Source organism: Drosophila subpulchrella, chromosome 2R (assembly GCF_014743375.2).
Source record: "Drosophila subpulchrella strain 33 F10 #4 breed RU33 chromosome 2R, RU_Dsub_v1.1 Primary Assembly, whole genome shotgun sequence".
Classification (NCBI taxonomy): Eukaryota; Metazoa; Arthropoda; class Insecta; order Diptera; family Drosophilidae; genus Drosophila; species Drosophila subpulchrella.
The window spans coordinates 741,933-768,982 of record NC_050611.1 but is presented as its reverse complement, the minus strand read 5'-3'; the positions used below and the strand labels follow the sequence as shown (position 1 = coordinate 768,982).

General features: G+C 45.2%; 8 protein-coding genes and 1 pseudogene across 15 annotated transcripts in view; 4 read left to right on the top strand and 5 right to left on the bottom strand.

Annotated features, from left to right (window-relative positions):
• The window catches only part of LOC119551288, a 40,741-nt gene extending 30,815 nt beyond the window's left edge, over nt 1-9,926 (top strand). For 2 of the 4 annotated variants that reach the window (XM_037860559.1, XM_037860558.1), the window contains 5 exons: nt 4,691-4,743; nt 5,982-6,051; nt 7,324-7,884; nt 7,946-8,707; nt 8,770-9,926. In XM_037860559.1, coding sequence (XP_037716487.1) covers nt 4,691-4,743; nt 5,982-6,051; nt 7,324-7,884; nt 7,946-8,707; nt 8,770-9,012 — 1,689 coding nt within the window. In that variant the 3' untranslated portion in view covers nt 9,013-9,926. The remainder of the gene's footprint in view (nt 1-4,690; nt 4,744-5,981; nt 6,052-7,323; nt 7,885-7,945; nt 8,708-8,769) is intronic. The other 2 variants (XM_037860561.1, XM_037860560.1) reach the window with 1 other exon arrangement.
• LOC119551291 (proto-oncogene serine/threonine-protein kinase mos) lies at nt 9,836-11,337 on the bottom strand. The gene is made up of 3 exons (XM_037860569.1): nt 11,124-11,337; nt 10,859-11,072; nt 9,836-10,804 (listed from the first exon to the last, which is right to left on the bottom strand). The coding sequence occupies exons 1-3, from the start codon at nt 11,248-11,250 to the stop codon at nt 10,051-10,053; spliced, it is 1,095 nt and encodes a 364-aa protein (XP_037716497.1). The 5' UTR covers nt 11,251-11,337; the 3' UTR covers nt 9,836-10,050.
• A 223-nt stretch (nt 11,338-11,560) lies between these two features.
• Nucleotides 11,561-15,188, bottom strand: LOC119551290 (tafazzin homolog). 5 transcript variants are annotated; one of them, XM_037860565.1, is made up of 5 exons: nt 14,796-15,188; nt 13,296-13,611; nt 12,799-13,035; nt 11,874-12,262; nt 11,561-11,818 (listed from the first exon to the last, which is right to left on the bottom strand). In XM_037860565.1, exons 1-5 carry the CDS (start codon nt 14,916-14,918, stop codon nt 11,774-11,776), a joined length of 1,110 nt encoding a protein of 369 aa, XP_037716493.1. In that variant the 5' UTR covers nt 14,919-15,188; the 3' UTR covers nt 11,561-11,773. The 5 variants fall into 5 exon arrangements, with proteins under 5 accessions (XP_037716493.1, XP_037716492.1, XP_037716495.1 ...); XM_037860564.1 differs by having other exon boundaries at nt 13,296-13,614; nt 14,796-15,186; XM_037860567.1 differs by lacking the exon at nt 14,796-15,188 and adding an exon at nt 13,947-14,104 and having other exon boundaries at nt 13,296-13,614.
• Nucleotides 15,189-15,301: 113 nt separating this feature from the next.
• LOC119551293 (39S ribosomal protein L18, mitochondrial) lies at nt 15,302-16,058 on the top strand. The gene has a single exon (XM_037860572.1). It carries the CDS (start codon nt 15,427-15,429, stop codon nt 15,985-15,987), a length of 561 nt encoding a protein of 186 aa, XP_037716500.1. The 5' UTR covers nt 15,302-15,426; the 3' UTR covers nt 15,988-16,058.
• LOC119551294 (cytochrome b-c1 complex subunit 9) lies at nt 16,008-16,396 on the bottom strand. Its single transcript, XM_037860573.1, has 2 exons — nt 16,171-16,396; nt 16,008-16,104 (listed from the first exon to the last, which is right to left on the bottom strand). Exons 1-2 carry the CDS (start codon nt 16,300-16,302, stop codon nt 16,069-16,071), a joined length of 168 nt encoding a protein of 55 aa, XP_037716501.1. The 5' UTR covers nt 16,303-16,396; the 3' UTR covers nt 16,008-16,068.
• Nucleotides 16,397-16,456: 60 nt separating this feature from the next.
• On the top strand, nt 16,457-18,516 carry LOC119551289 (diacylglycerol kinase epsilon). The gene is made up of 4 exons (XM_037860563.1): nt 16,457-16,727; nt 16,781-17,788; nt 17,846-18,163; nt 18,218-18,516. Exons 1-4 carry the CDS (start codon nt 16,569-16,571, stop codon nt 18,335-18,337), a joined length of 1,605 nt encoding a protein of 534 aa, XP_037716491.1. The 5' UTR covers nt 16,457-16,568; the 3' UTR covers nt 18,338-18,516.
• On the bottom strand, nt 18,504-19,344 carry LOC119551292 (nascent polypeptide-associated complex subunit alpha). The gene has a single exon (XM_037860570.1). The coding sequence runs from the start codon at nt 19,332-19,334 to the stop codon at nt 18,681-18,683; it is 654 nt and encodes a 217-aa protein (XP_037716498.1). The 5' UTR covers nt 19,335-19,344; the 3' UTR covers nt 18,504-18,680.
• Nucleotides 19,345-24,350: 5,006 nt separating this feature from the next.
• LOC119549482 lies at nt 24,351-24,971 on the bottom strand (annotated as a pseudogene).
• A 251-nt stretch (nt 24,972-25,222) lies between these two features.
• On the top strand, nt 25,223-26,823 carry LOC119550090 (zinc carboxypeptidase). Its single transcript, XM_037858570.1, has 4 exons — nt 25,223-25,444; nt 25,512-25,648; nt 25,704-26,476; nt 26,544-26,823. Exons 1-4 carry the CDS (start codon nt 25,274-25,276, stop codon nt 26,738-26,740), a joined length of 1,278 nt encoding a protein of 425 aa, XP_037714498.1. The 5' UTR covers nt 25,223-25,273; the 3' UTR covers nt 26,741-26,823.
• Nucleotides 26,824-27,050: the final 227 nt, after the last annotated feature.

Sequence of the window (27,050 nt, the reverse complement as noted above, 5' to 3'; positions counted from 1 at the left end):
TCAAAAATTCAGAACATTGATACCAAAATGTAGTTAGTCAGTTTTTAAGAACGAATATTCTCAATTCAAGAACAATGTACTTGAATAATTCTCTCTGCACTGGTTTCTGTTTAATTGTCGAATAAATAATAATAATAATAAATGTCAAAATGATATAGGTTGTACATAAGATCGAAAGATTTAATACAATGCTTTTTTTCCGCTTGTGTAACTTTTTGTTCACTCCTCGTCTTGCTCAAGTGACGTTTTAGTGTTTGCATTTGACGCAGCGGACGAGAAGTTCAGAATGTGGATGGATCACCACCAGTCCCAGTATGTATGGTATAGATATAGGGTTGTTCTTCTGCCTCGCATCTGCGAAATGTTTGTTTTGTTGTTTGCCCATCTCCTTCCCAGTCCCACGGTCGCGGTTCATTAAATTAAAAACGGCCAATTCGAGTTATTCGAATTCGGAGTAATACATCAAAAACAAGGGAGAACGCTATAGTCGAGTACCTCGACTATCAGATACCCGTTACTCAGCTTAAGCGACCAAAGGGAAATGGAGATATGCAAGCAGCAAAGCGAGATTTAAATGCGCCACCTACCGGCGGAAGACAGATTTAAGCGTTGTGTGCGTTAGGGTAGGAGTGACAAATTCATTGTTCAATAGAATAAGTTAGCCGCGCACTTTGCTCTCTCTGAGCGCCGGCAGTGCTTTTCTCTTTGCCGCTAAGTTCGGCCGGCAACTATTAACATACACACACATACACGCGTAAAAACATTTCGCACTGTCTGGCTCTGACGTCATAGCTTTTTTTCTTGGGAGGTTTGTGGGCGTTAGAGTGGGCGTAGAAAAATTTTTTTTGGGTCAATCGATAGGTATGGACAAGACTAATACATTTCAGTTAAAATTTTCTATCTAACATCAAAACTGTAGGAGCCACAGTTTTGGGCGGTTTGTGGGCGTTAGAGTGGGCGTGGCACTCTACTGAAACAAACTTGCGCTGCGTAAGAAGCTCAGGAATCTGCTCGCCAAATCTTAATAGCCTAGCTCTCATAGTTTCCGAGATCTCAGCGTTCATCCGGACAGACGGACAGACGGACAGACGGACAGACGGACATGGCTAGATCGACTCGGCTAGTGATCCTGATCAAGAATATATATACTTTATGGGGTCGGAAACGCTTCCTTCTGCCTGTTACATACTTTCCGACGAATCTAGTATACCCTTTTACTCTACGAGTAACGGGTATAAACATCGGCGAGCGGAGGGTGGGCGAAGGAGGGTGGGTGGTTGGGGTGTTGTTTTGCCGGCAGTTGCAGCTGATCGAAGTGGTCGGGGAGGGATGGGCGGGGGAAACAGGTTCCCAGCAGCTGTTCTCTCGGTGAAATGCGGCGAATTCGCCAGTCGCTCTCTCTCGATTTTCAAGCCACTCCAACGAGGGTTGTTTTCCCAGTTCCTCGCTCCTTTGTGTCCTTTTTATCATTGTTTCGCCGGCTTTCGGGAGCAACACAAATGTTCGCCATCGGTCGCGTGTTTTTTAAAGAGTTTTTTTATTTTGCTTTCCCGGAAATTATATCTTTTCTTCTAATTTGAGCCACGTTGTTTGCTTTTTGCCGAAATTTATTCCGCTTTGGGGATAGCCAACCCCCTCCCCTTCACAGCCCCACCCAGACACACTTTCGGACTCCAACTTGGTTGTTATTTTTACGGTTTTGTGGTCTCGAAAGTTAACCAAAGTTTGGGCACCGGCAACCAAAAAAGCAACTTAAGGAGTCACCAGAGTAATCGCATTTGGAATGGAATAAAGCGTAACAATAACAAGGAACAAAGATGGTAAGAATCAATTGGAGGATTTTAAAAATTCCAAAATGGACGAAGGCCGCCCGCCGTTCAATCTGCATGTTAATTAATAATAAGCATGTTCATATTTCTCCCCCTTTTTGAAAACGGGGGTTCACGTTAATCCCAACTCGGTTTTAGAGCGATCGTTAGGAACACGCGTGGAATTTTCCCTTTTGATAAACTCCCCCGTCAGGACAATGGATGATTTTTATGGGATAGGACATGGCAGATAAGGGGGTTACCAAGAGAAAAAGTATTAAACAATTTGATGTTGTTTTACACAGAGAAAATATGTCATAAGCAATCTAAGCTATCAACTAATTGGAAAATTATTAATTCAAATTATTACTTTGTAACTTATTTACCTATTAACTCGTAGCTTCCATACCAACTATTTTTTTTAAAAAAGTCGTAATTCTTTAAAGAATTTGTCATAATAAGTGCATACATATATCCATTTAAAGACGAACTTTATATACATTAAAGACATTTATAAAGAACTAGTTTGATGTTCAGGTTAAGGTTTGTGTTGGCATATACTTGCTGACTTTAATGAACTAACGCATACCAAACTTTAAGAACAAAAAGATATATGTTGGTTCTCTCTGTGTAAACTAGAGCTTAAGTCCGGGGTGGTCCGGACATCTTCCGGAAGTGCGTTTGCGGGTGCAAATGGCCGTGTGATGCGCCACCCTCCGCAAGACCTTCGATTCGCCCACTCCTCCGGCTGGTTCGTACTTTTTATCCCCGGGACACGGGTGCAACATGTTGCCGGGATTTGTTTTGTTAATTTCTGTTTTGGGTGCGGGGCTATGTATTCGCTGAACCCCTTAAATCATTTTTGGGCCACCCTCGTCGTGTTGCAAGCCGCATGCTAATTGAAACCTGTGCGGAGTTTCGTGTTTGAACCTTTTTGGCTGCCTTGGTAGCCAAAGTTTCGATTAATTAATAAAGAATTCATGTCTGATTTTATAACTTCATCAATAAGCTCCGCGTCGGCACCGCTTTCGTTGCCCCGGTATTTACTCCCTCGCTTTTATGAGGGAAATTCACAATGAATATTTATGCGCGTCGCCTCCTGAATGGGAAATGTGAAAGGGGGTGGGGAGGGGGTCTCTGGGTGGATTGGGGCTGGGTGGCTGGGTGGTGCAGTGGCCAACAGCTGCCGACAGGCGCACCAGTTGCCCGAAATAGCGTCTTGGGTGGGAAAAGGGGGCTGGGAGTGGTCCAAACGCCTTGGCTCTCTAATTTTATTAACACGTTCATCATTCCTCGCCATTCGACGGCACAAGTGGCGCCTGAGGACGGCAATCAGTCTGGGGATCCCCATTTTCCGCCCCAAGCCCCCATACCCCCATACCCCCTCCCCCCTTCCTTTCCACTTCCAACGGCTGCCGCCTGCTGTTGCCTCCAATTTTCCAGCAGGGGCATTTTCATATTGGTCCCCGCGTCTCATGCATGAAGGCGAATTAATAAAAATTATTGCATATATTTGTAATTCCGGGTGCCTCTTTAACGGGTGGCCAGGGGGTGTAATGAGGGGGTGGTGGGTGGTTGGGAGTTGGGCGGTTGCTGGGCGACTTCTTTATTGGCGCGTGCTGCTGCGTTTTATCGCTCCCTCCGCTCCCACTGCCCCTTTCCATTTTATTATGGCTCCCTTTCTTTTGCCGCTGTTGCAGATGAAAGCGTTTTAGACATATTTCACTACACAACAAAGAAATTCAGAATGATGTAAACTTAGTATTAGCGTCTGACTTTATCTATTAGATTTCGCTACCAAGCGAACAAGTGTAATAAAAAGAGCTTAACAAGACTAGAAATAAGTTCTCATAGGACATTGTTTAAAATTTTTATAATTGGTAAAGATTTGACCAATTCATAGATAATTTTAGTTCTTTTTTGAGTGCTACGAGTTTAATTTCTATAATTTAAATGGTACAAATGCGTATGTATGTTTCATTCTTCTAAGACTCTCTGCCATTAAAGGAACATTTTCCATTTCAGAAAAACTTAAAATGCCAACTAAAAACTGAAGCAGTGTTGGCCACACATTTTTCTCTCTGTACATTTTAGGGGAGCAACAAAAGACTTGCAGCGCAGCCCAGGAATTCGTAGCCAAGTGGAGCGCAGAGTTCTTATGACAGGGAATTTTAGGAATCTGAAGCAGGTCCCTTGCATAATTAAATTGATTAATAGGTGGGGCGGCAATTCCCCTTATAAGCCACAAGGGGCATCCATATATACATTCTATGAAAACTCTCGACTGAGCAAACAGAATCGACTCTTATCTATATCTCTATACCTATTTGCCGTTGCTGTAATCTCGGACTTGTGTTGGCACTTTAATAGTACTTGCGATATTCAACGATTCATTCACACTCGGATCTGTAAATGTTGTGGCTGTTGTCATCCATTTTGTTAGCACTAAGGCAAACAATTTATAACAAACTGTCTGGATGTGTTTTATCGTCACGTCACACAGATGAAAAAGTCGTGATGTAATTTTTATCGATTACAGTTGACGCGGGGGAAAGTGCGGGGAAAATAGAGCCAGGGTCTGGGTTGTTGACTCCGGTGATTTATGGTGTTGCATGCATCCAAGTTCCTGGGTTGTTCTAATGTATCAGTAGTATTATCAGACCCCTGCCCCCGAATTCCCAGCCCCTCGGTTCGGCTCCTTTGTCGCTGTCCATTAGCTTGTAAAACGCTGCTGATTGGCACTGTGATATGGACAATTAAATTGTCGTTCTTAATCAGCGACGAGTGCACTAATTCATTGTGTTTAATTTCTTTCGCATTTTATTTAATGTTTTTTTCCATTTCTTTCTTTTTTCGTGCCCTGGTCAATTGCACTTTTTCAGAGCCAATGCGGGTCGCCAACGTTCGAGAAGGAATTGCGCGAACAAATTGAGAAGTAAGTGACAAATAAGTTAAATTGTTAAACGCGATAACAACACTCGTGTGGAGTGTGTGGAAAATAAGTACGGAAAGAGGGTGGATCGACCGTAGACCAGAACTTTCGCACTTCTGTTTCTTGGGCCAAGCTCCATTAGCACAATTGCCAAGTACCGTCCAAAATATTTATTTAATTTGTCTAGCCGGCAATTTCGGAGTAGATTTCGCGCTGCTTTTGGCAAATCGTACGTAAATAACTCATACCCAAACTCGTGACCGGCCACGCCCCCTTCGGCCTTCTTGGCCATTACGCACAGAACAAGTTAACGGCACGGCGAATGCAATTTTCCAAATTGCCAAGAATCGGAGGATGAAGCAGGAAGCGCTTACTGGCGAAACCCATCAATCACCGAACCCTCAGCAGCGCCCTCTGCCGGCCCGAATACGTAATTACCGCGATTTCGAATTGGTGCAAAGTTCTGGTCTAGGCCGAGATTTGAGTTCTCTTTCGGGCCTTTCTTTCTTTATGACCACCATTAGCTGCTAATTTCCAAGCAGATTGTTTATGCAAACGTTTCTTTTTAAACACAATTCAGCAGGGAATTGATTGGGGATTGCTTATATATACTTAAACATTATTTCGTTATTTTTAAAGTCAGAAAAATAGTTTGTTTTTGTAATTCAACAGTAAATGAGTTTTTCGTAACTGAGTTTATTTAACATTTTTCTGACTCAAATATTATTTTAAAAATTTTGATAACAACAATAATATTGTTTTAAGCATCACATTATTTCATTGAATCATTAAAAAGCCTGAAATATATATATATAAATTTAATTTTTAAAATCCAGTCAAATATTTTTAAAAGCAATTTCTTTGTTCATAAAGTGAGTCGTATTTAAAAATTAAAGAGCTTTTAATTGAACATACTTTTAAATTTTTAAAGTGCCTATAATACAACAATAGAATGTCGTGCAGAGATTAAATAAGTTAAACAAAATAAAATAATAAATATTTTCCTTGAATATTTTTGTATTTTTGATGCACCCATAATACAACCATAGAATCAGTGCAATCAGTCACATTTTCATTCAGCCACTGATAAATAAGTAATCAATACTCGGAGTTCCCTGCTGAAAGCGCCCCGCGTTTGCGATGATTTTTGCAACTCGTTTTCATTTATGCATTTCTATATTTGTCCTCTTTTTTTCGCTTTCCCTCGGCACCCGCATCCGCATCCGAATCCGAATCCGCAGCATGAATCGCATTATGAAATCCAAAGAACGCAAGCAAATGCAGACATGTCGGGATCACAAGGCACTGCAGGTATGTATCGGATGGAAATGGAAACTGGGGAGGGACAAGGGGGAGGGACAAGGGGGCTTTTCCGCACGGAGCCGCGCAGCATGTGGCAAATCAATTTGCACAGCGCGAGTTTCCTCGGCACTGCGAGAAGGGAAAGGGGGGGAGGGTAGTCCCTCCGACTCAAGTCATAAATAAACGCATAAATTCATTTTTAAGAACAATCTCTCCCCTCGCTGCCATTCCGGCGCATGCAAATTGTCTCTTATCCGGACGGAGTAACTGGAGTCGTCGGCGAGACTTTCTCGGGATGTTGGAAAAAGGCACATTACATTTTTTGCCCGAATTGATTGAGCGTCGGCATTAGAGACGCTTCACTACGCCCTAGTGGCAGCTTTTCATTACCATTCTCCTGGGGTTGGGGGAAATGGAATGGAAAATGCTTTCCCTTTCGTCGTTAACTTCTGGCAATCTCGTTCGCCCCGCCGGCCAAAGCCGCCCAAGCCCAATCTTGTAAGGCCCCGCTAATGAAGCCCAAGGTTTTCACGTCCCATGGCTACATGTGACCTTCTGGCCAGCTAACAAGTTGGCTTTGATCGAGATTGGATATTTGTTACACGTTGGAGCTGGGGTCCCGGGGAGGGGGTCTTGTAACTACTGCTCACTTAGCACTTACAGAAAAGAGCCGGTTGATGGATGAGGAGCCGTGTGCCAGTCTGTGACCCTCGTCAGGGCAGCTGTCGGGCGAAGGTTGCCCCCAGCACTTGATAAATACTTGATCTAATCAGTTAGCCCTTTCTCAACAGAGGTTTTCACTGCACGGATCGCTTTTATGGGCTTTGTGCAATATCAATTGAAAGCTTACTCTTTATTAGCGGAGTTTGGAAATGTCGATTAAAACCTGGTCGTGACAGAAGGTATTATAAGCACACGCAGTCTATCTGTAATCTGCACTTGATTTTGATGATAAACAAAATATGTTGTAGAATTTACTGCGATTTTTGACATAAAATGTGTAATGGTTTGGATAGTAAGGGTGTAACTACTCATATGTTTACATGTAACACTTTCAGCTTATCTAAAACTGAAACCATTTCACAGATTATAAAAGCAGATATGAATTTTATCATTTTCATCAATGAACTTATCTGAGTGAAAACAAAAAGATAATATGAAATATATTTATTTGGTCAGTGGAATATTAAATACCATCAGGTTTTACAAAGATATTATCCAAAGCTGTTAAAATTCTTGAGTTATCTAAACTAATACCATTTAATTCCGACTACTTTACAGACCCGCTTTGCCCGCCAGGAGAGCCTTCTCCAGTCGATGCAGCAGGAGAACCGATCCCTGCTCACCCGAATCCGGCAGTATGAGCACTGCTTGGACGACGTGATGCGCAAGGTGGTGGACGCCATCGTGGCAGAAGACAATCTGCGGGAGGAAGTGAGCATGCTGAAGGGCAGGGTTCGGGATCTGGAGGCCCAGAATGCCGCCTTGTCCGCCAGTCCGGTGAAGGGCAGGGACGAGGGCTACTGCACCATGAGCAGTGGACAGCCGCAGCCGTCGAATGGCCACCTGGAGGACCTGCCCGAGGAACCGGAGCAATGGCTTCTGCCCGCCGAGCCCTGCTCCACGGAAATGGAGGACTGGAGCATGTCGCAGGAGGAGCTGGCGGTGATGACCTTCGACGACGAGCGGGATCAGCACCACCACCACCTCCAGCATCCTCAGCAGCAGCAGCGGAGGAAGAGGGATCACGACTGGCTGTGGCCATCCAGCGACCTTATCAACTCCACCACGGTGGAAACGGATTCAGTGGCCGATGGCATTGCTCAGCTGCTGCAGCAGAAGGTGAGCGATGAAGCTGGAGGGGATTCCACTTATCTTTACTTATCACTATTCCCATTTGTAGATCGTTTACTCCGAGGACGAGGAGGTGGCCTGCACGGACTTCACCAACGACTTCTACAAGCTGGTCAACATCCGTTCGAACTCCTCGCGCAGCCTTTACTCCTATTTGGAGGGTGAGACGGATGATGAGGACGAGGACGACGACGATGGCGAGGATTCCAGCATGTCGGAGAGCCAGGTGGGTCCGGCGGGACGAACTGCAGGAGCTAGTCCCACGCCCAGCGAGGCGGGAAGGGCCCAGTTGACCAGCTGCTCCTCCAGCGAAACGGACGATCTGTCCGCCAGTCAGGCGAAGAAGGACGAGGAACCCGATTACGCGGTAATCGATGAGTGCCGAAGGAGGGTGAGCGACATAGAAATCGAGGATGTACCCATGATTGTGGGCAGCACGCCGATGAAGCCACTGGACGAGCAACAGTGCATTGCCCAGATCATCAAGAGCGAACTGCGACGACCTCCCCATGTCCTGGTCAAGTCCAAATCGGTGCTGGAGGAGCAGGAGCCCAGCTGCATCCTGCGACACAACCAGCGCCGCGAACTGGAGTCCACCGTGGTGCGCAGCGACAGCATCAGCTGTGCCATGATGACGAAAATGGCCAGGGAGGTGGTGCCTCCGGCGCCCGGGATGGTGACCAAGTTGAAGGAGCGGATGCTGCTGCGGCAGGCCTCAACGCCTCCGACGGCCAGCTCCTGGCGCAGGAGCAATGGCTGGAAGAGGGTCACCTCGCCGGTTCATCCAGCAGCGGCTGTTTCGCCAAAGAAGGTAAGGGATCATCTCGAAATCATAGATTGTTTAATTGTATCAATTCCGCATTGATCTTGCAGAAGGAAGCCAAGTCAACGGAGCCGCCAAAGAGTTGCCTGCCCAAGGCGCAGCCCACCAGAATTCCAACGAGCATCCATTCGTCGGTGTCCTCGTCCTCCTCGATGTCCTCGTCCTGCTCGCCCTCGCCCTCCTCCCCCTCGCCGCAGTCCCCACAGCAAAGGTCACCGGGTCAGCAGCCCCAGCAGCAGCGAAAATCGAAGATTCCTCCACCAGTTCCCGTGCGACGATCCTACGCCAGTTAGGAAACACCACTGCTAAATCTCAAATCAATAATCGTCAAGCTAACAAATATTTAAAGATTTAAAAAGACTAAATTGTGATATATTCAAACAAAACAGAACAGAACAGAAAGATACAGAAGATTGATCAGACTAAGCTGATTGTGGAGGATCGAGCGAGTTTTGTACGTACGAATACGAGTATTTATGTATATTGTAAATTTTTGAAGGATGTTTTACCTTGTAAGCGGCACTGCCAACTGTTCCCCCTGAAAAAGAGAAGAAAAGAAAAACCAAACCGATCGGCTCGCCCTGCTCTATACCCTGTATTTTGTAGAGCAGCGGTCGCAGCACCCAAATCAGTAGGTTATACTAACTAGAATGGGACAATTTGATTGATTTCAAACTGAATTCAAACCACTATTAGCTATGGTCATGACTAGATGAACCAATACTGTAGTCTTCCGCACAAGTCGAGTGTATTTGTAGGACATGGTTAACACGTAAACTAAACCGAGTTAGTAGCTCCCCACACAACAGCAGTTGAACATTTGCATTTAAGGGTGAAATATTTCAGTGTTTACGATGCAGTATAGAAGGCATACATAGGTACGATATATAAACACATCTATATACGGTTTCTAAGCGAACATTAAACATTAAACGACGACCCTACAATAAACTGTACATAGCAGTCGTTCTAACTAATGACAAGCTCTTCTTCAGCCGTAGTTAGCTCCTCAGGGGCTGCTGCCACCGACTAATTCTCCGCAGCAGCCCGATTCCTAAGCATATACCTACACTATATAGAACAGAACGCACTACGATCGAGGAGGGAACATAGACGTAAGCTCGTATAAACATTATAATTGTATTTTCTTAGCGTAGCGAGTACAAATAAACAAAAGAAGTTACAGAAAAATAAATTATTGACCTAACCAGTGGCCTCGCCTCTCGAAAACGGTTATCGCGGCGGGTTGGTAAAATCTTACATAGATATGTATGGGCGGGTACTACTAATCAGTAACGTAAAACGCAAACAAACACGATCTCTTAAACTACTTAGGTGGTACGGCAAAGAATGAGTTCCAGTTCATGCTTCAGCTGGAGGGAGCCCAAACGAGATTCCGGGGCGCTGACCCAGCAGCTCTTGTAAAGTTTGGAGTAGGCGCTTTCCAAGCACGCACTGGCCTCTGGCCCCGGGCTATGACAATCGAAGTGGAGTGCTAATCGGTTCCGGCGGCATTTCTTTTTCAGATCACGGCCGGCGGTGTAAGATGGATCGAGGCTCAGATTACGGCGGGCCGAGGCACTGGCCCTCTTGCATATCACGTCGGCGTCGTTTTCATTGACAAAGTTCCAATCGCAGTCGCTGGGGCAATCTAGAGCTAGAATCTTTAATTGATGGTACTTATCCGGCCGAAGTTCGTGCTTGACCACCTGGTAGGCTATGGTTTCATTGCAATCGAGCGGGTGATAGGGCAATCTGCGGGCCTGCAGTTGCCACATTGTAATGCCCAGGGAGTAGATATCGGAGGCCTCGGATAGAGTGTCTGATCGTAGCACTTCTGGAGACATATATCTCAGGGTTCCATTGGCACTAGTTTGCTCTGGTCTGGCGCAAGATTCGCCCATCTCAATGGAGGAACCAAAATCACAGAGCTTGCAGATGTAACTGCGTTTTACCTTGGATAAATTGCCAACCCCCGAAGATGTTATTCCCAGGGCAACCAATATATTGGTTGGCTTTACATCCAGATGTAATACGTTCTGGGAATGACAGTATCTCAGAGCAGCGACCACATCCAGGGTTATCCTAAAAAGATTGTGGTTGTTGACAGAGGTTTATAAAGGGGAAAACAGATCGTACAAAACCCTATGCATCAGTGGCAGCGCCAAAGTGTCTACGATCCTCTGCAGGCATTGTCCCCTGGGACATTCCATGATGACCAAGCCGAATTCCACGGCGGATTCTAGTTTTAGAAGCCGCACAATGTTCCTGTGCTGCAAGTTCATCAAATGCGATTCATTGTGCAGTGTTGAAGAAGCCTGGGCTCGAATGATTTTCACAGCAACGGACCGATCTGCATTAGAACCTTCAGTTTATTTAATTCCTTCAAAGATATTGAACATACCCCGGTATATAGCTTTGAAAACCGTGCCGTAGGCTCCGCGTCCTAGTATCTGGCACCTGGTGGAAACGGGGTGGCCATCCTTGAGCAATTGCCTTCTCTTTGGCGTATTCAGCAAAAGCTCGCCCATTTGTCTGCCTACTAAAAGCGACCTATTCGAACTTGAAATTTTATTGAAATATAAATAATCCACATGGCCTTCTTTTTGCCCGGTCTCTTAACGGTGAATTTTTGAACAGCTGGGAGATAATGTTGCCCCATTTCTTTCTAAATATGTCTCTAAAACGATATTAATCGCGATTAAGAACGCCATTTGAAGACAATTATTTATTGAAATAGTTAGTGCTCTTAAAAATATAACTTTTCAGTCCCAAGGAGAAGAACATTAAATTCAAGATGAGCTTTTTATTTGTTCAGCCAAAATATTCCCTCTACTCTTATTAATTTCAATTGTATATTTACACTAATAATGCACACTGTTTCACTTGAAGTGCCTCTCCAGCAATTACATAGGGAAGAAATAACCATAATGCACGAAAATATAATTATTATAAATGGATTGTAAGGGCTTTCGAGGGTTCATTTTAGGCTTAATACTATACAAATAAATATTAGTACAAATGTCTGCCGCTAGGCTCTTCCATGATGATTTGCTAGTTGCGTTCTCTATGCAATTTCTCGGTCTCCGCCCGCAAGTCCTGTGAAAATGGTAAATTAATAAGAGATTGCAAGACATAAAACATTCTAAATTACCCGAAAGGCTTCCTGGATTTTGTCTGTGATGAGCTTCCGCGCCGTGGGCTCCGGCACTTGGCGCTTTTTGAGGTCCAGAATAAAATCGTTGAGGTCCAGTGGTTCACCCACATTCAGTGTAACCTTCTTGCCCCGCTGTATCACATAGGGCTCCACATTGGGCAGCAGGTCATCCATGCCCTCGTGCCACATGGGCAGAATGATGGGGATCTTGGGTGACTCGTAGATGATTCTGCCCACGCCCCACTTGAGCCGCAGCTCCTCCTTCTCCATGTTCACCTTGCCCTCGGGAAACACGTGGATCCAGTGGCCCAGAGCGGCCTTCTCGATGCACAGGTTGATCGCCTCCTGGTAGACACCGATGCCACGCACAACAGGTATGCACTTGCCTGGGAATGGGAAGGGAAACTATTAGTCGTCTTTTAGTTTTAAATTATCAGCAATTAAAAAATGTTTCTTAAAAATATTAAGACAAAATTAAATTTTAATAAAAGTCTTAAGTGTCTCTTTGAAACTTTAAAAGTTGTGTTTTCTTTGTTTCCGGTCGTGGACCTTGGCAAAATAGTTTGTGACGCCCAAATTAAGTGTGTAACCAAAACAAAGTCATGATCAATGAAGAACTACAGAAGATTGTTATTATATCGGTCATCTATAAGACGGAAGTTCTGTTTCAACAAAAGTGACTCCATGATAAAGGTATATTTTTCATCAACTGTTTCCTGCAGTCTTATACTGGTATTCCAAACAAAATCGATTAGAATTTTCATGAATTTCCTAGACGCCCCCGGGTGTAATTAGTTTAATTGACTATCGAGAGTACAAATAAAGCTAAATAAATTCCCAAGCTATTCCATGTATTAAGCACGTAAGGACCTTTTCCCCCGATTCCTGTTATCCTACATCAAGTAGTCCCCAATAGTCTCACCGAACATGAAGAACAGCGAGTGCCGCCTGTTGGTGAAGCAGATGTCATGGGCGGCCATCGACCACCGGATTTTGTAGGTGTTGCAAACGACTCCCAAGGGAAGACAGCCCCACAAGCCGGGATCGTCGAAGCAGGAGTAGTGGTTGGACACGGTCAGCAGGGGAACGCCCTGGGGTCGCTTGGAAATCAGTTTGACTAGTCGTTCCTTGTTGTAGACGCGGGGTTTGTTGAGAAACACTGCAAAACAAAATAGAGAGGCGAGAGATCAGCATTTGCATAATTGTGCAGAGGCACCAATTAACAGCACGGCACATGTTTGACCTCGATGGCCAGCATCCGCACATCGTTTATTAACCGAGAGATTCGCAGTCGCAGTCTTAGTCGAATTCGCATTCACGGTCAGGGGCGTGAGCTCTCCGAGCGAATCGCTTGGCCAAAAATAAACGTGCCTTTGGGCCAGATGTTGGGTAAGGTCGGCTCTGCAGATAGGTACTCACTCAGCACAATCTTGCTGAAGATTCCGACGGCGGAGATGACGAATTGGCTGGCCACGTACCAGAACCTCGTGGGGTTCCTTAGCCTGGGGAATATCCAGTCGATGTTGTAGGGCACCTCCACGCCGGGGCCCACATCCAGGGCGGGATCGGCGTTCCGGTCGGACATGGGCGGCGAGAGGGGCGACGTGGGCGGAGGCGGTGACAGGTCCTTGGGCTGGCCACTCCGCACGGTCTGCGTGGCGATATCCTTGCGGTCCTGCTGACTGGCCGGAAACCGCTCCTCGGCCACTGGACGCGCCTCCGGAGCTTGGACGTACTGCTGTGGGTTGCAGATAAGGATGGAAATTAAAATATCTACGGTCAGAAAGAGCACATGGCAAGTCCCGCCGCTAACCATGGATAGCCTTTAATCTTATCGGTCGCTCCCCAGAATAGTTTCCTTTTGTGTTTGTGTCTGGCCAGATGCCTCTCTGAGTTACGCATTTTGATTCGAATACTTGCTTTATGTATTTCCTTTGTCAACTTTCGGATTACCTATCACCACCCCCGGGAAAAGCCGCCTTTGTGCCACAGGTTAGCAGCATGCGCAGTGAAAATCCGCTGCGGAAGTCCACGTTGCATTTTCGCGCACATAATGCAGCAAAAACTCACGGCGTCAGAGATCCAAGGCGACCTTCAGCTCGGTTCGAGGGGTATTACATTTGGCACCTGCACCTGCACCTGAGAATCTTTCGCATCCGGACGGCGGGAACTTTCGAGCGTAACTGATTTTTGACTCGACTGAAATCGCCAAGTGCAACAGGCACAAAAACACGCATGAAACGGGGGCGGCTGCCCCTAAACAAAGAGAGAAAAGGCGAGAAAGAGCGAAAGAAAGGGCGCGAGAGCAGTGAGGCAACAGTAAGTGGTCGACTGATTGTGAAACTATCTTTATCAGTTGGCCAAAGTGCTTAGCCAAGCGCTTCCGTGAATAATGATCACGTTGCTGCGACTTGACGAGATAAGCATTCGAATTTGGGCGCCAACCGTGGTGGGTTCGAGTTCTAGGCGCCAGGTGGTGAGTTTCGCAAGAGAGTTCTTATCAATTGCTTGCCATGGATTACTTAGCAAGATAGTACTGATGGAAAGGTGTTATTGTTTACCTAAGAGAGGTAGCCAGAAGATACTGATACAAATGCGTTGAAAACAATGAAAACCTATTTCTAAATAAAAAAACACATGCATGTTTGTATATTGATTCGGGATCGCTTTCAAATTAGTTTTCACTAGTCCTAGTATAACCATTATCGTATCTATGCACTTAACTTGTGTTACTGCATTTTAGATTTCTTGTTCAAGTTAATTCAAACTTTCCCGCCAAGTGTGGTGGGAATGGCGACAACTGGTTGCTTTTGAAACAAGGTGAATAAGAAGAGAAAGCGATGGCCTGATTTTGTTTATGTTTATTGGGGGTCACTAAGGTGAAACATTTTACGACTCCGTTGCTATAGTTAAGCTCACCCGAGACAGTGCCTGGATCGGCGGTCTATATCCCCCGCTGATCATCCAGTTTAGGTTCCGCATGGCGGATGCGGCGCCCACGTGCCCGGGACGCCTCAAATTGGAACACACAACCATCAACATTTTAACGAGTTCTTAGTTTTACAAGAACGATATGCGTGGGCAGTTAGCGGGCCTCTACGGGTTTTACATAACCGATTTTTGTAGGCCGAATAAATTCACTTTGCAATTTTGGACGCGCACTGCTTGCTTCTTCGCCCAACCGCCACTTCTTCACCTCGGCTGCAGACTCATGGGCGTACCGTCAGGGGGCGCCGGATCCGCTTGGCGCATGTCTGGAGGGGGTCGTAATTTCGGTGGGGGCGGCGAAGGGGCTCAAGGTCAGGGCAAAAGAATCTGAAGAAACTAGAAATTTAAAGAAAAACAAAACCAAATCAGCTGTTAGTTGCCATTCACCTCGAAATGAAGTTCGGCCATTCTGCAGCACTAAATTCGTCCGGCTGTGTTGGCCAACACTGGTTTCTGGCCATCTGGCAACACAGGGGACTCCTCAAAATATATTGTCGTGGTTTTGTAATTCCCTCCTAAGTATCAATTAAAAACACGGTTTTGCTGTGGTTCCGGTGCAACTATGTCTCGCAGCGCTCGCCCCCTCACCTCCGCCCGTGTCCTGCACAAAATCAAGGCTCTGAGCACCCCGCAAACCAGCACTGAATATGTGATCAACCGGAATCCCAGGAATCTGGAGAGACTACGAATTGCCTACAAGCCGGGTGGCTATCATCTGGAGAAACCCGGTCGATCCTACTGGCACACCCTGGAGATCAACACCAGTGGTCGATATGTCAGCGCCGATGTCAAGCACTTCGAGAATGGAACCATCCTGAGTGCCAGCACCTCCGAATGGGCCATCAAACAGCAGCTCTACAAGACCAACGATACCTCGGCGTTTGTGAACCTCGGGAGAGTGCTGGCCCACCGTTGTCTGCAGTCGGGGATTACGGAGATGACGTGCAACGTGGATGCGGTGCCCGGAAGCAAGCTGCAGAAGTTGCTACAAACCCTCCAGGACAACGGTGTGTCCTTCAAGGAACCCGCTCGTCTGGCCAACCAACAGCCCTGGGATGCCGAGAGGCACGAAAAGCCCTGGGAGGTGTTAGATGGATCCTTGGAGCCCCCAAAGTCTAAATAACCCAAAGAAACTCCGCTTAGTTTTCGTTTCGTTTAGAATAAACGTTGATTATTATTGCTAATTACAACGAATCATGGTGATCTATTCGTATTTGCCCTTGATGTCCTTCCAGAGTTTCTGCAAAGGGGGGAAAACTCAGTATTTGGCCAGGAAACCCGTATTACATAAGAGGATTATACTTACGCCTTTGTTGATGCCCTCGAAGATCGCGACCGACGTGACATCGATAGCGCGCTCGAAGAAGAAGGCCGATGCGATGATGGCCACGGCGTAGGTGGAGGTGCGCTTGAACAGGGTGTTGTAGATGACCTTCATGTTGGCTGGATTTTCGATTTAAACTTCCGATTTGTTCTCAGGTCGACTTTTTTCACACGCCAAATTCACAGCTGATTTGAGAGGTTGAGTTGACAAGCAGTGTGGATAACGTCGAAAAGCTGGAAGCCAGGGTGACCATTAACTCGATACACCTATGTTATCGAAAGTGGTGCCACCTCTAGTCAACGGGGCAAAAACAAACGATTCGTGCCAAAATGCCAAATTATCTACATATTTAGCGCAATTGGGGATTCTTTGCGTGGAGCATGGACATAGCCACCATTGAGCTGAGCGTTGAGGCGCTGATAGGGTCTCTCTTGGCCCTGGGAGTCCTGTTTGCCTTCTGCCGTAGTTTGCTTTCCGAGGACTTCGTGAGCAGCTTCAAAACACGTCACGGCTGGAAATCAATACAGGTCTTGGAACAGGTGAGTGAAATCACCAGTTGAGAACCCTCTTTAATATGATAAACTCCAACTAGGCCTGCTTTTGCAACGTCTGTGAGATCCTGCTGACCCCCTCCGCCGGACTCTTTTGCGACTGCTGCGGCCTGTGCACCCATGCCACGCCCACCTGCCAGCGAAGGGCGGACCGGGAGTACCGCTGCAAGGACAAGTGGCTGCGCAACGAGTCCTCTGTGCGGCACCTGTGGGTCCACGGCAATTTGCCCATGGGAGTCCACTGCGCCGACTGCAACGAGGAGGTTGACCACCATGTCAGCACAGATCCCGGTCTGTATGGATGGCGCTGTGCCTGGTGCCAGCGGTGCTACCACAACGACTGCTACTCCCGCGTCGACACCAAGGCCGCCTGCGACTTTGGCGAGTTCAAGGACATGATCTTCCCGCCCTACAGCTTCGTGGCCGCTCGAACAAGGGACTCGATGCGCCTCCACCTGGCCAGCATCACGCCGCCGGACATCGAGAACTGGGAGCCACTGATTGTGATTGCCAACACCAAGTCGGGCAGCAGTACGGGCGCCAATGTTTTGTCCCTGCTGCGCGGCTACCTACATCCGCTGCAGGTGATGGAACTGGGCTCAAGGGGTCCCCAAGACGCCCTCCAGTGGGTCGCCAAGGCCAGTCCTCGCCCGTGTCGCATACTGGTGGCCGGCGGCGATGGCACCATCGGCTGGGTACTCAATACCATCTACGCGTTGAACATAAAACCCCAGCCTGCGGTGGCCATCATGCCGCTGGGCACAGGCAACGATTTGTCGCGAGTTCTGGGCTGGGGAGCCGAGCCACCCTCGGTTCTCGATCCTGTGGAGATCCTAAGAAGTATTCGGCGTGCCCGCTCCGTGAATCTCGACCGGTATGACCTGCAGATCGAGAAACTGCACTACAGGCTGCCAATCCAGAGGCACCCCACAAAGACGATCCATGTTTATAACTATTTTAGTGTGGGTGTGGATGCGTTCATCACCTACAACTTCCACAAGACGCGGGAGTCTCGTTTCTATCTGCTCAGCAGTCGAATATTCAATAAGGTAGGGTAGTAGCTAGTGTGTCTGAATTAATCTTAATCTCCCCAATCTTGTTTACAGCTTCTGTACTTCACCTTTGGAACGCAACAGGTGATGCAACCCGGCTGCGAACATCTTGAGGAGAAGCTGACTCTGTACCTGGACAACAAGCCAGTGCAACTGCCTGAGCTGCAGGCGCTTGTGTTCCTAAATATCGACTCTTGGGGCGCTGGCTGTAAGCTTTGTGAGCTTAGCAATTCCAACGGCGAAGTGCGCATGGTAAACTCCATTTCCGATGGCATGATGGAGGTCTTTGGCATTGTTTCCTCCTTTCACATTGCTCAGCTGCAGTGCAATATAAGCAAGCCGGTGCGAATTGGCCAAGCCAAGCAAATAAGGGTGAGACTAACGCTAAACCCTACCGAGTCTCTGTTAATCAACAATCCATTTCAGATGCAAGTAAAGGAGACAGTGCCAATGCAGGCGGATGGAGAACCCTGGATGCAGAGTCCTGCGGATATACGTTTGTCCTCGCGCAGCCAAGCCCGCGTCCTCAAGCTGGCCGCAACCTAAACGTAATAGCTAATACCCAATTGTAACCCCTTATGTGCCAGTCCCATAATCTCAAAGTACTTAATCCGGAACCTCAGTCTACACTTAACCGAATTTGGTAAGCTATGGCATTTTAAGGACATCCCATGGAGGAAAACCAAAGCTAGTCGAAAAATACACTAAATCGTATCTGAAAGAAATCCACTTTTATTAAGACTCAATAATCTTTTGAAATATAATTAAATGTTCGACTGGTGTAACATGCTGCCCGCAAGGGGCATGCACAACATTTGGGTCAGTAGAGTGTGTATCGAAAGGCGGGTAAACAACAAAATCAGGAGTGCAGCATCAGCTGGAGCCCGCTTTAGAGCATGGTCAGCTCCATGATGGCGTTGACTATGTCGTTGCTGTTGTTCTTCAAAGCCTTGATGGCCTTTGCCCTCGTCGTGTTGGCCTGCGTGATGACCAGCTCAATGTCCTTCTCATCGACGCCGGTGTCATCGACCTCCTCCTCGTCTTCCTCGGCAATTGGGGCCACCGAAGTGGTGGCGCCCACGCTGTCGGCAGCGCCAGCAGCCTCGGGGGCCTTGAACTTCTCGGCGGCGGCCACCTGGGCCTGTTGCGACAGATCCTCGATCTTGGCCTCACCGAACACGATGTAGGTGTCGCTGTGGGGGTTCTTGTACACATCGGGGTTGTTGATCACGAACAGGATGTTCTTGGACTTCCTGATCGTCACCCTGTTGACGCCCTGGATCTGCTTGAGGCCCAGCTTCAGCATGATCTTCCTGGCCTTCTTCTCGCCGCGCGACTGCTTGGCCTTCGAGACCAGGTCGACGGGCAGACCGGTGGCTCCTCCGCCCAGCTGTGTGGTGGCCGCTCCAGCCTCCTCCAGACCGGGCATGCCGCCGTCGGAGTCGCTATCGCTGCCGTCGTCCTCGACGCGCACGTCCTCGGGTTTCGCCTCTGCGGAGGTGGAGGGCGCAGCCTCGTTCTTGATTTCGGTCAGTTCAGGCATCTTTGTCTGTCTGGAAACAAGGGGACACCGTTTGGTTAGGTAATTGCAGCGGAAATAGTGTCAATTAGGCTAGGGGAGACACATCTGGCGCCGGTTCAAAAGGGCGGTCAGATGTCGCAGGTGGGGGTCGTTTTTCATCGATTTTTCAAATTCAATTCTACGCCCCATATCGCCCGCCAAAACTATCAATAATCGGCTACCCCGGTAGATTTTACTCTTATATAGGGTATTTTACATAAATCAAGGCAGGAATTCAAGGATATTTTAATAAAAATGAATTTAAGTCCAAAAAACGCGGAGTACACACACTCACCGGAAACGAAGAAAAGAAATATGGCGGCGCTCATCGGTGTGACCGGGTCTAAAAAATATACTTTTTATGCCATTTTAATTTTATCGAATATACCAAAATTATTTCATAAACGGTCACCCGAAAGTGGCAGGAAGGTGTCACCGCTATGTCAGGTAGGTGTCAGTGCTATGATGGGAGTGTGTAAAGTAAATGTATTATCACTGTGGACGGCAGTGCACGTAGTAGCGAAGCGCGCAAGAGAGCGTGCGAAGACAACTACTATATATAGCCGCAGAATTGAAAATCTGCAATTATGGCAGAATTGAAAATCTGCAATTATGGTCCGATCGTGTAATACACCAATCGAAAGGTTTTGCAAAAAATAAGAAGATTGAGTACCAAGACTTTCGAAATATAGATTTGTTTGGGAGAAAAAGCGGTGAAAGTGTAAAAGTAAAAATTTAGAAAATTGGAGCTGCTGGATACGGTGGGGATAAAAGCCCCCGGCTGCTTAACTAGTTTTATTCTTACTAAGAATACGCGTCGAATGACACCTCATTTGTTGAAATCCGATGTCCCGTTCAAAAGTAATTCAAAAAACAAGATTTTCTTCTTCTTCCCAAAATGAAAATGTTTGTCCCTTTGTTTGTGGGTTTGTATGCATCCCATCTTAGTTTTAGGGTTTTGGAAATCCTATCAGTGTATAAAGTAGCTTGAATTAGAAAACGTTTGTTCTACGACTTTTGGAAAAACCCGCTAGTTTAGCGGAAAATCCAAAAAAAAAAGCCAGATTTAAAATGCTTATAGTATCTAAACAACTAATGCTACAGAAGTGTGCTATATATCTCTGAAAAGATAATTAAATTTGCTAAATACTATTTATACAGTAAAATTGTCTGAATATAATAGATTTAGAGTAATGATAAAAATTAATTTTTTAAAACTACTTTTTGACTATTTTCTCAAAATTGAGTCGAACGATTTCTTTTTAAATTTTAAATCATACAGCCCTTGAGATTCCTCAACTTTTGATTCTTAACACTTTTTGCCCTAAAAATTACCGTTTGGAAGATATTAAGCGATAGAAAGTGCAACTCGTTTCAGCTCCGTATACGTAATATTTCATACTTATTCGAGTAAATATTTAATATAGTTTATTTATTTTATCGAATGTAATATCATTTTTCGTCACAATTGTTGATATCAGAAATTTTTGTGACACTTCTTTTTACCTCGTTAAGAGGTGATTTTGTTTGATTGAAAATGTAATGGAAAATTTTGGGCATCGAATTTAAAATTGAATTTTATTAATTTTTTTTTTAAAGTAAAGTAACGTTCCTCACAGAGTTTTAGTGCAGAGATAAGGTGAAAGGGATGGTAGGAGTTGTGAAGAAAGTGGTGAGTGGTTGTTGCTATGCAGAATGGGGGTCAAAGAGAAAGACGAGGTTTGTGTTACCAGATTAGGAAAAATATGACTCATCTTCATGAAGAGGAAGAACACATGGCGCCTTGATTCAAAAATATTGCATTTTTGAGCTTGATAAAAGTGTAGGAACAGAGAAGAACGAGAATAAATAATAAAATAAGTAGGAGAAAAAAAGGGGGAGAAGGTCGCAAGAATTTTAAAAAGATAAATTGAAAATTTGACTGCGCAAAACAGGATTCAATCATAGGCAATTTGAAATAGTTAGCGACACCTAATTAATCTATACGCAATTAAGCTCTTCATCTAGTTCTAGCTCCTTGCCCTTCTTCCATTCCATTATTATTGAAATGGAAAATGGAATAAAATTCAATGTTTAAATCAAAAATGAAATTTTGTAAATTCTCTTGTATTGTTTTTATCACAGACCAAAACAAAAGAGATACCCGTAACTCCGCTTGGCAACTTCAAAATAAATTTACTTTCGAGTATGAGCGATGCTTACAATTTTATCCACTCTAGAGGTTTACATCTTACACTTATCAGTGTCATAGTCATTGACGATGTTCTTGCTAGATACTGGCCTAATGTCAAGGTCAGTACTTACCACTAGTTAAGTGGTCCGATTTAAACAATTTTCGGCGCGCCGATATTGAATTGACAAGCGGTAAATACAATTTATTTAGTGTGGGAGCCCAGTTTTGGGCGGCTTGTTGGCGTTAGAGTGGGCGTGGCACCATGCTGAAGTACACTTGCGCTGCGCAAATATGTATGTCTAGAATCTAACTGTCTAGAATCCTTACATTCAAGCTTTTTTAGTTTCCGAGATATAAGCTTTCATGCGGACGTTTTTTTGAGGTTTTTCGGCGATAGAGAAAGCAACATTATATGTTAATTATATCTTTATATATAATTATATATATATATCATATCAAACAAAAACACCTCTTAACGAGGTAAAAAGTAGTGGCGAACGCGCCTTTAACAAAAATTTCTGATATCAACAATTGTGACGAAAAATGATATTACATTCAGTAAAATAAATAAACTATATTAAATTTATGATTTCGGCCCGCAACAGTAAATATTTATTTACCTACACGTAAATTTTCTGTTGTAGCGTGCCGAATAAATAAATTTAATATAGTTTATTTATTTTATCGAATGTAATATCATTTTTTGTCACAATTGTTGATATCAAAAATTTTTGTTAAAGGCGCGTTCGCCACTACTTTTTACCTCGTTAAGAGGTGTTTTTGTTTGATATCAGAAGTTTTTTTTGCACTAGAGTTTAAGTACCCCAATACCATGACTAGGAATCGTCCCCATGAATATTAAACTTTTTAATAACAAGTTTTATCGCTTCAATTACCAATTTTAATAGCACAAGTTTGGAATCTCAAGGGCTGTATAGTTTCAGATTCCAAGAGAAACCTGTCGTTTCTTATATTTCCCGCCGAACTAGCGGGTTTTTCCAAAGTGGTAGAACAAATAGATCAAGTTCCCTATTTCAACTAGCTTAATGCAAGTAAAGGACCCTAAAACCATAACAGATTTTCCGTTTGAAAGAATCTAATAAGAATATTTGTCATCAAATTGGTTTTTTTCTTGTTTATTCCAATAAGTATGAAATATTTCGTATACGGAGCTGAAACGAGTTGAACTTTTTATAGCTTAATATCTTCCAAACGGTAATTTTTAGGGCAAAAAATGTTATAGATTAAAAGTTCAGGAATCTCAAGGGCTATATGATCTAAATTGTAAAAGGAAATCGTTCGACTCAATTTTGAGAAAATAGTCAAAAAGTGGTTTTAAAAAATAACTTTTTGTCATAACTCTAAATCTATTATATTCAGCTTTACTATATGAAGGGTATTTAGCAAATTAAATTATCTTTTCAGAGATATATAGCACGTTTCTGTAGCATTAGTTGTTTAGATACTATAAGCATTTTAAATCAGGCTTTTTTTTTGGATTTTCCGCTAAACTAGCAAGTTTTCCCAAAAGTCGTAGAACAAACGTTTTCTAATTCAAGCTATTTTATACACTCATAGGGTTTCCAAAACCCTAAAACTAAGATGGGATGCATACAAACCCACAAAGGGACAAACATTTTCATTTTGGGAAGAAGAAGAAAATCTTGTTTTTTGAATTACTTTTGAACGGCACATCGGATTTCAACAAATGAGGAGTCATTCGACGCGTATTCTCAGTAAGAATAAAACTAGCTAAACAGCCGGGACCTGTTTTCTCCACCGTATCCAGCAGCTCCAATTTTCTAAATTTTTACTTTTACACTTTCACCGCTTTTTCTCCCAAACAAATCTATATTGGTATGCAATCTTTTTAGATTTTGCAATACCTTTCAATACGATTTACGATCGGACCACAAAGGCAGATTTTCAATTCTGCGGCTATATATAGTAGTTGTCTTCGCACGCTCTCTTGCGCGCTTCGCCACTACGTGTACTGCCGTCCACAGTGATATAATTATATGACTAACGGCCGATGCACCCGAATACTGAACTTGGGTATATACCTTTAAAAATCTGTAAAAAATCGATTTATCAACGGATGGTCGTAATCAATGGCGCATATTCTCCGTTAAGGTTCAGCGGCCATTATTCTTTTATCACAGCATTGTTCTCTGAAGAAACATTTATTTTATCATAACTAAAAAAAATGGATAGTTTCGTTTTAAAAGTAATAACAGTTAGCAATTCTATTTCAGGTCTTCAAAGAATAAGACAAAAACTTTACACGCAAATCGGGTTGGATAAATTATGTGACTAAAGAAGAAGGGCATTAGTTAGGGGTTATAAACAATGGCTTTCTTGATTAAATAGCACATTGACTGAATGAATGCACTGGTTTCACAATAGAATGTTTGACGAACCCAACTCTCCTCACCGTAGACGTCACTTGAAGGTGTCGATCTTCAGTTTGCTAGTGCATTCTACAAACGCTTTTGGAAGTGCTTCACGCGCAGACGCTTGGAGGAGTATTAAATTAATTGAACTTGCCTGATAAGGCGAGTGCCTCTACACTCGGTGAATGATTTCATTTAGAAATTTGACTCGACTGACTTTCCCAGAGGAAGTGCACGGAGAAAAATCAGATAGTATTAATTATATATGTATAACAAATTAATATTTTACAATGTTTTTATGTATTAATATAATGTTACAGGGAGAAGAAAATCGGAAGAGGATCACTTACAATCCTATAATGGTTTGGTTTAGATTTCGGTAAGACTAAACTAGACATCCCACACTTAAAGAATACTTGTCTGTGCTTTTAATTAACTATTTTGTAGCACCCTTGGCATAAGAGCCGACTTCGAGGTGCGATAGGCATACATCCCGCCATCGGTGTTGGCCTGAATGGAGCCCAGGATCGAGGACATGTTGATGATGGCGGCACCGGAACACCACCGTGTTGGTCTGTAAAGAGTCCATGAGCTCCTGCGAACGCACAGCCGTTATCCTCGCCGATTTCGGCGCTATGCCGGCGTTGTTGAAGAGCACATTGAGGTTCTGCTCCTTGGTCATGCCATCGATGTCGGCGATTAGCTTGTCGTAGGCCTCAAAGTTTCTCAGATCAATCTCCAGGATGTGGATGTTTGAGTGATTCTTGGCCAGATCCTCCAGCTCCTTGGCCTGTTCGCGATTGCGGCAAGTAGTGAAGAGATGCTGCGGCGGCTGGGGAAGACTGACCAGGGGCTTGACCAAACCCTTTCGCCTGCGACGATCTGCGATCCAAGTTTCTGCTCAAATCTAATCGCGCACTTGAGATAAAAGTCCAATAAAGGGCGGCACTATTACTATTGCCGTCTGCTGAGGGGGATTTGACCAGACCCAGAGTTCCAGATGCAGATATCAGCCAACTTTATTGCCGTAACACAAGTGTAAAAAAAAAACATAAATTCTGACAACCGGCTGTGTGTTTTCCCCCGGGCAGTGTTGCTAACCATTTATTTTACGTGTAAGAAGCTCTGCTACCCACGTATCCGCTGGATGGCAAAGTCCAGCGCTACTTTGTGGTAGGCAGGTTGGATGGGCGATAAGATCGGAGGAGACACACGACAGATGACTGATCGCAGCCCCGTATCGCCATTAGATAACGCCCCAGTGGAGTGGCCACTCCTGCAGCTTATAAAAACCCTGGCTGGGATCCGGAACCTCACAGTGAACGCTTCAACGTTCAACCCACTAAACACCTAAAATGAAACTACCAATCCTCCTGATCGCCGTAGTGGCCTTGGTGGCCACTGTGACGGCCAAGTCCGCTCCTGGTCGCATGGCAGCGCGGTACGACAACTTCAGGATCTACCAACTGGACATTGAAACGGAGTTGCAAATGGACGAGCTTAAGAAGATTCACGAGCACATCACTGTAAGTGGATACAAATATATTCTCTTCAGTAAATAACAATTTCTCGCTTGGATCCTTTTATATATAGGTGCACATCCTCAACGAACTGGGTGCTCCCGGAAACAAGTACAATGTTATTGTGGGTCCTTTGTTCCACAGGGTCTTCGAGAAGACCATGAAACTCCTGGAAATCGTCTACGAAGTGATTGTCGATGATCTGCAGAAGTGCGTAAACAAATCTCAACTGAATTACATTTCTAAAACAATTCCCCCCATACAGATTGATAGAAGACTCTTCTGTCGGCGACGATTCCCAAATGGAATGGGAGGGCTACCACTCCCTGGAGACCATTTACGATTGGGTGGATCAGGAGTGCGCTGCCCACGATTTCCTGGAGTGCAAAGTGATTGGACAGTCCTACGAGGGTCGTGACATCAAGAGCATTAAGCTGTCGAAGCGATCGGGCAACAAGGCCATCTTCCTGGAGGGCAACATCCATGCCATGGAGTGGATCTCGTCGGCCACCGTCACCTTCCTCCTGAACCAGCTGATCAACTCTGAGGATCCCGCGATGCAGCGTCTGAGCGAGGAGTACGACTGGATTGTGGTGCCCATGGTGAACCCCGATGGCTTTGTCTACACCCACGATGTGGAGAGGTTGTGGCGCAAGAATCGTCGCCCCAACGGATACAGCAACGATACTGGAGACTGCTATGGCATCGACATGAACCGCAACTTCGACTACCACTGGGGTGGTGCGGGCTGGAACATCGACGAGCCCTGCGATCACTGGTTCGGCGGCGAAGAGCCCAACACTGAGGTGGAGATCATCTCCCTGCAGAAGTTCGTGAGCTCCTTCGAGGACGGCTACATCCGGTCGTACATGGCCTACCACGCCTACGGACAGTATGTGCTCCTGCCCTACGGACACTCCAACACCGAGTTCCCCCCGAACTACGAGCAGATGAAGCGCATTGCCGCCGCTTTCTCGGATGCCGCCGCTGATGTCTACGGTTCCACCTTCACCTATGGAGCCAGTGGCCTGCTTAACTGTGAGTTTTTGGGATGATGGGTCATGTGGGGGAACTCCTACTAATGTATGCGATGCACCCACAACAGATGTCGTCTCTGGAGCTGCCAAGGACTGGGCCTACGGCGTGAAGAACATCCCCTTCACCTGCACCGTGGAACTGCGGGACAAGGGGACCTACGGATTCTTCCTGCCCTCCAACCAAATCACCGAGGTGGGCCTCGAGGTCACCGCTGGCCTGATCGCCCTGGTCGACAAGGCCGCCGAGGAGGGAATTTTCGATTAAAAGCTTGTTCTGTGTTCATTCAAGAGCAGGTGCTGTGAATAATAAATATATAAATTTATATTTATACATTTGAACATTCAAAAGTGGCTTGGTATTGATAAATATTGCAGACGAACAGTGGCGAATGAAATTCACTAGCTCGGCGTCAGGTTGACAAAATAGCTCATGGCAGATTTATCTGAAATCAAGAAACTACATTATCTTTTAGTGGAATTTAAATACAAATAATTTAAAAAATTAAATATATTATATTTAAGACATTACAATCAATTTATAAACTTTTAACCTATTTAGAACCGCTTTCTTTAAT